The sequence below is a fragment of the Morus notabilis genome, unplaced genomic scaffold (genome assembly GCF_000414095.1).
Source record: "Morus notabilis unplaced genomic scaffold, ASM41409v2 Scaffold833, whole genome shotgun sequence".
In the NCBI taxonomy this organism is placed as follows: domain Eukaryota; kingdom Viridiplantae; phylum Streptophyta; class Magnoliopsida; order Rosales; family Moraceae; genus Morus; species Morus notabilis.
In genome coordinates this window covers 111089-122579 of record NW_010356830.1, presented here as the reverse complement: position 1 = coordinate 122579, position 11491 = coordinate 111089, and the positions used below count along the sequence as shown (strand labels likewise).

General features: G+C 34.4%; 1 protein-coding gene and 1 pseudogene across 1 annotated transcript; both read right to left on the bottom strand.

Moving 5' to 3' along the window:
- Positions 1–2359: 2359 nt before the first annotated feature.
- LOC21389366 lies at positions 2360–4772 on the bottom strand (annotated as a pseudogene).
- Positions 4773–9772: 5000 nt separating this feature from the next.
- LOC21389365 (scarecrow-like protein 32) lies at positions 9773–11207 on the bottom strand. The gene has a single exon (XM_010088653.2). It carries the CDS (start codon positions 11150–11152, stop codon positions 9821–9823), a length of 1332 nt encoding a protein of 443 aa, XP_010086955.2. The 5' UTR covers positions 11153–11207; the 3' UTR covers positions 9773–9820.
- Positions 11208–11491: the final 284 nt, after the last annotated feature.

Sequence of the window (11491 nt, the reverse complement as noted above, 5' to 3'; positions counted from 1 at the left end):
AATTGATTTCCTTGTCAAAAAGCTTGTTTAAGTTGTCGTATTCTTTGTATTATTATTGCCCCCTTTTAGCTTTACCTATTGACTTAAACAAATACAAATGAATCAGGGATTCAGGCTTTGGACCACATGCACATAATTTTTATTTTAATTTTAAGAGCTGTCTAGGAATGTATCTTTGATGGGATATAATTGTCGTAGCACCATGTGTCTCAAACACTGATTTTTGATGCGCCAGCCACTAAAGAAAAAAGTTTTTTTTTATTTTTTTTTATTTCTTAGGATCAAGGTTTTTTAAACATATAATATAATTTAGGTTTTTTTATCATGAGACTCCTTTAAAAAATTCACCAGTAGAATATTTTGTTTTAACTGTTAGATTACTTTTTCAACATTTACATATATAGAGGAAATAATTTTGTGCGGCGCGTTATTAATTTTTAATACAAACATGCACAAATCTAACCATTAAAAATAATAAAACAATAAATACAGTATTTTATAAGTAGATTTTTTTAAAGAGTCGGACACTCTATAATTTAAAGGTGTAAGACCTTTGATTCAATTATTCAAAGTTAATAATAGTTTCTTTCCAATTCACTGCACATGTTGTGTTTCAGATTCTAATTTCAGTTTATCAATAAACAAAGCCAGCTTGGAATCTGTGTTTGTTAAATACAAAGCAAAAGCTTCTGTAAACTGTAGAAAACTTGAAAAGTTATTAGTCACAATCAAATCTGTTGGCGAAGCTGTTTTTTGTTTTTTTGTTTTTTAAAAAAATTTAATGATGAAATAGACAAGCACAGCCAAAAAGGTTTTTGAATCATGTGGATAAAAGTGGAATACTGCAGTCTCTATTGACAGAAGAAAAAGGTTTTTTAAAATCCGACTGACTTATTCCACAAACAGAAATACTCACAAACAAACGACACAATTAATAAAAACGAACATTCAAGAGACAGAAACAGAAGCAAGTTATGAATATTATTAGGCAAAAAGAATGTTGGAAGTAATCTCTCGAGACTGGGAAGTGTTGTACTAGATGGCAACATCAGAAATATAACGTTTTTAACAAAAAGGGAACTGCAACATCAAAATCTAATAATTAAAAGAAAAAAAGAAAACAAAATAAAAGGAGAAGAACTTATGGGAAGCGTGCCTATGAAATCCTCAGAAGAACTACAGTGGTTTCTATGAAATCCTCAGAAGAACTACAGTGGTTTCTATGAAATCCTCTGGCGTAATGGCTTGGGAAGCGTGCCAGATGGGAGACATGTCGCAAGATGAGCTAACCTGCCTAAGAGATTGTGCATATTTGTTTACAGTAGTGTCGTTTCTTTACACCTTGAGAATTCACTTTAATAGATGAAAATGCTGATACAGAAAATGTATGGACTGTTGAGGCACAGAACTGATAGGAGACATGCAATATATATGTATTTATATATATCCAGTTCTTCAAATGAAAGTATTCCCTTCATGCCTATGTGGGCGTCTCAGGGTAGTTCTCCTGGTGCTATCAGTATACACACATGTAAATTCATCAAAAAGTATACATACATATAGATACACAAATATAATATTGATTCTTGAACAACGCTAAAGGCACTAAAGCTATCCAAGTTCCAACACCCCACCGTAAAAAAAAGTGGATCCAAATCGGAGCCTTAAAATGTGACCCACTTTCTATTAATCGTGACGTTACGAGTAGTGTCCCAAAACTATATATAACTTATATACGTGTGTGCATGAGAAATGCTAAGTATCACTTTTTTTTAAACTTTCTAAAGTAATGTTAAGTATCACTTTTTCTATAATTTTTTTCGTTCACTATTTAAAACGTAAACTCTACTATCTCATTTTTTGTTTAAATAATAATATATCAATGTTAGTGGTGTCTACATGTTAAATAATAAATGTAAAATGTGATGCTAACATCTATATATAGTTATAAAATAGTTTTTTTTTTTTTTTGACGACTACTTCCTTTCTTCTGGTGTATCAGTAAATCTAATTTCCAAAAAAGACAATATATATGGCTTAAACCACGAGTTAGAAGTATAACATCTAACACCTACCTTTTTAGGACTTTACCTCAGGAGCGCAGAGATGCTATACATGATGGGCAGCCTAATATGTACTTCTATCCAATAGCCAATGAAGTCAATCCAATATAATATTAGTGGTTATGGTCCAACTTCCCAAGTAGTCAAGTACAAAAACAAAAGGAAAAGGGACAAGGGTACGTAAGACAAATTATTAAACTAATTGATGATCATTTGGACCAAAAAGAGTAGAAAAAGTTGAATGTAATTACTCTGAAGATGATTGAATCACGTGTAATAATAACTGAATCACCATAGTTCTGGAACTTCAAAGACAAGCTTTATTAACAAAGGTGAAGAAAAATGAAGAAACAAGCTATTGAGATCTGTCAAAAGAAATCCACTGACCTATTTGTTATAACTATATTTCTGTTGTTTCCATATATTTATACCTCGCCTCGCCATTCATGGTGTCTCACCCCCAGGGTATAAATCAGTTCTGGAAAACCTATTTACAATCTAGTAAAACTTGTTCCAAAAATTTCCATGACTTTATGCTACTTATTTACTTGAAGAGCTCATCCAAGTTGCATTGTCAAGATAACTGTTAGAATAGACTTGTTAACTGTAACCAATCATTCTTCACTTGAGAAGAATCCTATAAGGCAAACTCGTCCAAAGCATGCGCCAATTAGATACCAGTTCTGTCCTCTGAAGCATAAAAACAAATCTTCTCAAGTTTTCTAGGCCACTCTTCTCCAAGTACCGTAGGGTTCGTCTCCATTGCAACCCGAAAGTCCAACATGGATGCCGGACTGGACCGGCTTGGTTTCTCTACATATCTCATAGGCCACGTCCCATTCAAACCGTGCATTACTCTGCCATGTCCTTGGTCCATGTGATTGGTTCCAGACCTCGAACCAGCTAGTTCCAAACAGGGCTTTATCAGTCTCTTCAGGTAAACATCGAGACTATTATTCAACACGTTGGCGCAGTCTACCGACATTTTCAATCCTTCCATCTCCAATTTCGGCTCCAGCCTCTTCATTAGAGAGCTCGTATCAGGTAGCTCGCCGTTGTTATTACATGTACCAGAGGGATCTGTGGACGCTGATCGTTTTGAAAGCAGATTGCGTCTCTTTTTAATATCTTCCAGAATGCCAAGAGGAGCTGTGAGAGGACTTCTGCTGTGGATGAACAGGCTTCCAGCGGCTTGTTCAACCTCTTCTCCATCTTCGTCGGAGCAAGGGGGTCTGCTACCTAAAGAAAGCAGCTCTGAAGCACTATGTTGTTCTTGAATTTTAGGCGTCGAATCTTCACACGGAATGCAATGGCTCTTCCCTTGAGGTCCAAGAGGGCTTGGACGATCCCTCAACTTGCGATCACGAAGACTCGGAGTTCTCCCCTTTCGAGGTGATTGCGGAAAATCTCTGCACAACGACTGAAGGCCACTTCTTTGGAATCCGTTGGGAACTTTAATGCTCAAGGAGCCAGTTTCTTTGCTTATTTTTGGCGGCGGAGTCGTGGAAAGGCTTGCATTTTTTAGAATTGATTTGACGAGTTTATTGTGCTTTCCCTATTATACCAACGCAGAGTTTGTGAAACTCAGTTCCACTGATCTTAAGGCTCAAGTATTTTGTCAAAAGACTAAAATACATTTCTGCTTTTTGGCGCCCAAGCTTGTTCTCAATCTGTGATTTCAGCTCCAAAGTGTTTATCCGAGAAAACTGCCGACTTGCCGGCATTTTGAATCCCAAATTCTCACTACACAACAGAAAAAATTAATCAGCCCAAGCAATGGGCAATAACAATGCAACAATTACATTCCACATCTCAGTGCAAGCCCAAAACGCTAAATCCCAAACTTCTTTTGTCTCTTTCCCAAATACAATACCATCATATGACAAAGCAATTTTTTTTCCAAAAAAAACCATTGGTGCCCACTTATACAAGCTGTGGATAAGGGAAAAGTAATTATATATATTGCACTTAAAGTCCTTCAGCTAAAGATCCAACTTTACAAAAGAAATTTTCACTGTTAATTCAAACAGTACAACCATACTCAAGTACATAAATATTTCAGTTTGAAGCCCATTTAACTATAAACGACCAGAATTTATTGTTTCAATTAAAAACCCCAGAACTTTTTTCCCCCTTCTATTTGGGCAAAAATTCCACCTGGGGAAAAAGTCAACATGACTTGCTCAAACAAACTGAATTAATCAAATTCGCAAAATCGAAACAAAACAAACAATAACCCAGATCAAAGATCAACCTCAGAAGTTATTTCTACTATTGAATTTTCAATCATCTTCAAATTTCAGAGCAAATTGAAATCGAAACAGCAAGCAATAAAAAAAAAAAACACTAAACTCCTAGCACTGATCAAATTCGACGTACAGAAAAACAAAATTCAAGAAAACGATAAAAACCGCAACAATTAAGCATTTCGAAACTCTCAAGTAAAGAAATTAAACTTCCAATCAATACCTAGTTGAGAATTCGACCAAGACACGCCAAACACCGAAGAAACCAAATTGGGGCAACGAAACGAAGAACCAGCGAAAACAAAAACGGAAAAAACCAACCTTAATTAGCAGAATCCGAGTCGAAATCGGCGCGGGCTTCACTTTCGGAAAGTGTATTTGCGCGATCACTCACTCGACATAAGCTTAAATTTTATTTTATTTTTTTTTACGGGAGAGATTAGGGCTAAGAAAAGAAAGAAAGGAAGGGGATTTTTTTTTTTTTTTTTTTTGGCTTCAGAAGCTTCTGAAGTCGTATTTAGGGTCAAACACACGTGCGTTTATATGAAAAGCGTGACGAGAGAAATATAACTTTTTTTTTTTTTTTTTTTTTTTGGAGGTGTGTCAAAGTGAGTGTTGTGAAATATGAAGTACTACCACTATAACCAATCACACATATTTAACTTGTGACTTTGCGACTTTAAGGATGTCACAACTCACACGCACACATAAAAAAGCCTTTCATGTTTTTCTATCTGAGCTATTTCTATTTATATTTCTAATTCCAACCTTCACACGATCTCTAAAAAAACAACAAAAGTCAGCGGGTCGGGTTTGAAATTTTGGAATTTTGGGCCTTCAAGTTTTGGACTTAGGCCACCTACATTCTTTTTGTACCCACTAAAGTCGTCATCATACTCTCTCTTTTTCTTTTTAAAAGAAAAAAAAAATCCTCTTCTCTATGATGATAAACATACGTGTTGGATGTATTCTAACTAAGTGTCAAATTTGTTTTCTAATTACAAGAAAAAAAATCGGCTTCCTAATTTTGAATACTAAATAATTGTTTTTTCTAGTGGACATAAATATTATATTTGGTATTGAAGGTTAAGTAATATTAACAAAGAAAACAAAGAAAAGTTGCCACCTGGTCCTAACGAGTAACAATACTTATTTTTTGTAGTTGTTTTTATTGGTGAATGGTTCTAATATCATTATAATTTATAGGGATTCTATACTAGCGAATAGTTATTAGCAGCATGTAACTCTATAAATTTACTAGTAGAATTTAGTGTGCAATTGAACATCTAAGACTCGTTTACTTCGCGGATTCGAGTTAAAATGTAACATTTTCTGAAAGCTTTTTACTATAGCAGAAAAAGTTAGATATGATATTTTTTTAGAGTTTTTTACTGTAAAAACCTAAAACTGAAAACTCAAATCAGTGAAATAAACGAGACGAGAGTATACAATTTGGCCAATATCTAATAAGAATTTGGTTTATATATATATATATATATATCATTTTTATGCCATGGATTTTGAAGTTATCAAAAAATCATATCTTGTCGGATTTTATTACTTTTATACCTTGCAATTTCAAATGTCAAAAAATCATATCTTGTCAGATTTTATCACTTTTATACCTTGCAATTTCAAATGTATGTTAATGTTCAATTTTAACCACAAAAGGACCTAAAACTCTAAAGGTATCAAATATATGGATTTTCTCATGAATTTAAAATGTGAAGGTATATATTCGATATATTGTATAATTTTTTAATAACCTCAAAACATATGCAAGCTATATAAATAAAAAAAAGAAAACCCGTAAATAATTTTACAATTCATTAGTGTTTGAAATCCTTAGATTTTTATATGACTACATACTTTTTTTTAAGGAAAAAAAAAAAACAATCATTCTTGGAAGATTACTCCATTGGCTTTTTTTTTTTTTTACAGTTTTAATTCCTAACACTAAAGTTGATGAAAGATGTCTGAAATTTAATAAAGACAATCACATCCCTATTGCACATATAGTGATTGAAGGTTCTACAAAAAATAGTTGTATAAATGTAAGATGCTTTAATTAATTTGTAAGAATTTTAACAACAATGAAGAGAATCCTTTTCATTTAATATAACTATCCTTTTTATAAAATTTCAGTTAGTATTCTATTGGGGACGATAATCTTGATAAATTTCTTTGGTCACTTTTAGTTTTAAGAATAAAAATTGTCAAAAAGGGGACAATAATCTTGCTAATTATCTTTTGTCACTTTTAGTTAATTAGTTTTAAGAATAAATTGTCAAAAAATGAGTTAAATTCATAAATAGTCCCTAAACTTTTTTTCTCTCTATACAATTAGTCCTTGTAGTCAATTCCTCTCATGAATAGTTTCTAAACTAAAAAAGAGTCTCATAAATAGTCTATTTGTTAAATTTTGGATGAAAATCATTAACTTTATCTCATGAAAGGTCCTTAAATTATTTTCTCTCTTTTTGAAAATAGTCCTTATGTTAAAAATTGTACTAAATTTAATCCCTAAACTTAAAAAAAAAAAATATGCCAAACCAGTTTATTTTTTAAATAAGTGGATAGAAAACATTAAATATTGAAGTTGTACCAAATTTAGTTTCTAAGATAAAAAAAAAACCAAAATTAGTTTTTTTGCTACACATATTTGACTTTTTTTTAATCTATTTATACACATGTGTAATTTGATATTTTTTTTGAGTGATTATATTTACCCTACCGTATTAATAAATGTTCCCATATTATTATTATATGATAATAATAACTTCAAAGACGTCTGTCTTCATAAATACTTTAACTATTTTATCTCTCAATCTGTCATTTTATTTTTTATTTTCTTATTAAGAAACAAACTTCTATAAAAAAAATAAAATTACAAACTAATTTAATTCAAAACAAAACAAAAAGATGAAACCCAACACATGTAAAAATTAACCAAGAAGACAATACCCATATATATCTTAACCATTTATTAGATTTTCACACCAAATGTAAAAGGATCCCTAAGAAAAAGAGTAAAAGCAATTAACTGCAAATCACAATTTACAATACAACAAAGTGTATAACACTATTATTTTATAACATTGTTTATCTACTATAACAAAAAATTAAAAAATATATATTACTGTTTATATTGGGTTACTTAGAAATTTAATGCGGTCAATAGAATCACTTTTTTTTTTTAATTTAGAGACTAAATTTGGTACAACTTTCATATTTAATATTTTTTTACATCTATTTATTTAAAAATAAAGTGATTTTGACATTTTTTTAAGTTTACGGATTAAATTTAGTAGAGAGAAAATTTAGAAACCTTTTATGAGACAAAGTTAACGGTTATCATTTAAAATTTATCAAAATGATCATTTATGTGAAACTTTTTGAGTTCAAAGACTATTCGTGAGATAGATTGACCATGAAAACTAATTATAGAAAGAGAAAAAAGTTCAGACACTATTCATGAATTTAACTAAAAAATAGAGTTTATGAAGTAATCTTCCAAGAAAAATAATTTGGGAACCAAAATCACACAAAAAGCTCGTAATTCAAAAACTAACAGGGTTAATAATATATATATATATATATATATATTTTTTTTTAATACAGTTACCTAATATTCCACATTATTACTCAAAGGTCTCAAACCAAATAAAAGTGGGGAGTTTGTTGGTAGGAAATTCCGGTGGTATAGGTTTTATAGTTACATTTATGCTAGAGTTGATCATCATCATATTTCCAAGGGGAAAAAAAAAAGTTTTAACCGATCATACAAATTTCACTAAAGTCTAATAAAAATTTAACGGCTTAAAGACATTCAAAATTCGGAAGACATCTACGTACCCTGAGGCCTAACGTCCTGAAATTGTGAGAAATAACCGTGAGGAAATTAATAGCCATTTTATTTCAAAAGAAAAATAACGATTCGTAATTAACATATATATATATATAATATCATCGCATGTTTATAAAGAGGTATATTAACATAAATGTGAATAGTTGATGTAAAAATGGACTATTATAATTTTTTATTTTTCGAGAGTCAATTCTAAATCATAATTTATTTGTTTTGTATATTCTTTTATTTTATACAATTTTAATTAAATTTAACGGTTAAAACATACTGATAAATTACCGAAGAAATTCTCTAAAAAAAAATTCTTGTACTTGTGATAAGATGAAAGCGAAAAGCAAAAAAGGAAATACTGACTACTTGGCGAGTTTTTTTTTTTTTTTTTTCCCCTTTTGGGTTGAGTGTGAGCCTCAACCTGATTACTTGATTAGCGCAGACAAAACTATGACAGTTGTAGGTATTAACTGAAGGCTGAAACCCAAGCTTACCGTGTTCGTCAAATTATACATACATTTTACGAATTACGAAATTATCGCAAAGTAGTTACGTACTTCCACTGTTTACTTGGATCTCGAATTCCAAGAATGGATGTTTCAGCTTGTACATAAAAAATTAAAGTACTCTCCATATCATCTCTACGATAAATACATGTTCAATTATATCCTGTAATGTATATATATACAGCATGCCAAAAAGGAGTGATATATTTGTATATACGTATACGTATAGGTATCAAAATTTTCAAACTCATTGTAATTAAGTTGAGAAAGATACTTAGATAAGTATATGCCTTAAACCATATGGATGAATAACCATATATTAACACAATTTGTTTCAGGCTGATGTAACGTATATATAATAACCAGTTACTTTCACGACAAATAAATGTCTCATTCAGTTCGTTAATTCGAGTTTTTAATTCGAGCTAAGATGTAACTTTATGTGAGAATTTTTAACTATAGCAGAAAAAGTTAGAAATGACTTTTTGTGAGAGCTTTTAACTGTAGCAAAACTGAAATTAAAAACTTGAATCGGTGAAATAAACGAGGCCAAAGAAACGAGACAAAATTGCATCAACGTTGTTTCCAAGTAGAGAATGGTTGACAAAATATTCTCAACATAAATGATATTCCTAAAACCAGTCAATAACTGTACTGCTATACATTTACCTTCTTGAAAATTACCTCTTCATTGGCGGTTGATTAATGGCCTACTACGCTACTACTGTTTTTAGGAAAGAATAAGACCAAATATTTTTTTTCCTTTTTTTTTTTTATTGAAGATCACCTAATAAATGATGTCATGGAATTTAAAGAGCAGGAAACAAAACACACGTTAAAATTTTTTAGAATTGGAGCGAAACAATATGGGTTGCACTAACTTATTGCTTAATTAATTTGCAATTTACAAACTAAAATTTCATAATAGTCATGAGTAATCATCTAATTCACATAGGAAAACTAGAACACGTACGTCTCAAATCAATTGATCAACTCCCCCCACAAAATTAAACTACATGTAGAAATTAATTAGAAGATTAAAAATTAGCATAGAGATACTAATCAACAAGAAGAAGAAAAGAAGTAATTAATTGGCCGGATCATAACTAATTAATATATTTTACTTTGAAGTTTAATTCAAATTAATCAAGCAGAGACCCAAACAGTGGCAAACACAACATTGTGGCCTTTCCATGTGAGCACAAGGTCCTCATCTTCCCTCTTCACACCCCAACCAGCAGCATGCTCATCAAGCATTGCCTTCACCTCCGCCACCGCCTCTTCGCCGAAGCTAACGCTCCGAAACCTCGCGTTCCGCATCCGCTGCACCCATTTCGCCTTCGGCTCGAGCCTCTCCACCCTCTGAATCCCCTCGTTCGCCAACACATTCTCTATCTTCCAACAAATATCCGCCTCATACCACTGCCGCTGCTTACTCCCCTTAGGCAGAAAAGTGTCCACTGTGTCGTACGGAATCCACAGATAATTAAACGCCGACCTTAATCTGCATACGAGGTTGTTGGACGTCAAGTCAGCGTCTTCGTCGACCAAAACGACGACGGTCGGGTCGAGGCTACGGATCGCCTTGAGAAACATTGTTCGCAGAGGAAGCAGTGTCGTTTCTTCCGGGATGTGGTGGAGTTTCATGTGGCAATTTATAACGAGAGCCTCTCCGTCTCCGGTTTCGGAGTATACTAGGTTTTGGACGCGGAGCTGTTCGATTAAGGAGGCGAAGCCGTCGGAGTAGCTTGAGGGGATGACTCTGAATTCGAGGACGATGTTTCGGGATCGGGCGAAGTTGACGAGCTTGGCGCCGAGTTCCTCATAGGAGAGGTCGAGGGCGGGAGGGAGCGAAACGGCGTCGTTGTTGGAGTAGTTGCACTCCGCGGCGACGGTGAGCTTGATCAGAGGCGGCACCTCGTTGTGGTGGCGCGTGGCGATAGAGTCGACGAGGGTGGGAATCTGCATGCAGTGCGTGAGGCTGAGGTCGACGATGTGGACGACGGGGCGGCCCTCGACGGCGTCGAGGATGGCGGCGTTGGCGGCTGTGAACCCGAAGCGGTGCCACGGCGTGAGGTCGATGAAGTTGGCGAGCTCGATGACAGAGAACCGGTGCGTCTCGACGGAGACGGAGACGCCGTCGGAGGGGAGCATGTTGCAGGCGCCGGTGCGGGCTGCGCGTGAGACCAACGCGCGGAGGAAGCCGCACGCGAGGCGCTGGTTGGCGTCGCCGTCGGGCGGGGCGATGTTGTTGAGGACCCACAGGATCTGCTGGGCCAAAGTGACGTCGTTTGCTTCGATGGCGTTGGCGCAGTGGACTAGTAACTGTTCCATGCAATTGGCGTCGCCGAAGCTCGAGCCGCCGCTTCCTCCTCCTCCTCCCACTCCCAACGCCTTGGAAGTAGTAAATCCCGGCCATGGACGTGAGGAATTACTACTTCCACGGTGATGGTGAAGAATTTGGTTCTTGTTCATCATGACCTGGAGATTAATGATATTGTGTAAAGGCACTGGTACTGACGGTGGCACTTGCGGCTCATGAGTGAATTGCATATCTCTCTCTATCTCTCTCTCACGTTAATTTTATGAGAAAGAAGTTGGCAAAAAGAGTAAGAGAGAGAAAGGGGGAGAGACGAAATATGGGTTCAGAGAGAGAAAGAGACGAGACTAACCAGTAGTGGGTACGACATCGGGAAACGAACCAAAATATTGGAGAAACTAGACGGAACAGTTTGGGGGAATTCTGCAAATGAATCGAAAGGGAAATGGACAGTTCAGCTTTATGTGGAGATTTTGGTTTTGGCTTTATTTGTTTCT

Excerpts from the sequence above, each read along its gene's own strand:
- LOC21389365 (XM_010088653.2), bottom strand. The coding sequence starts at position 11,152 with ATGATGAACAAGAACCAAATTCTTCACCATCACCGTGGAAGTAGTAAT.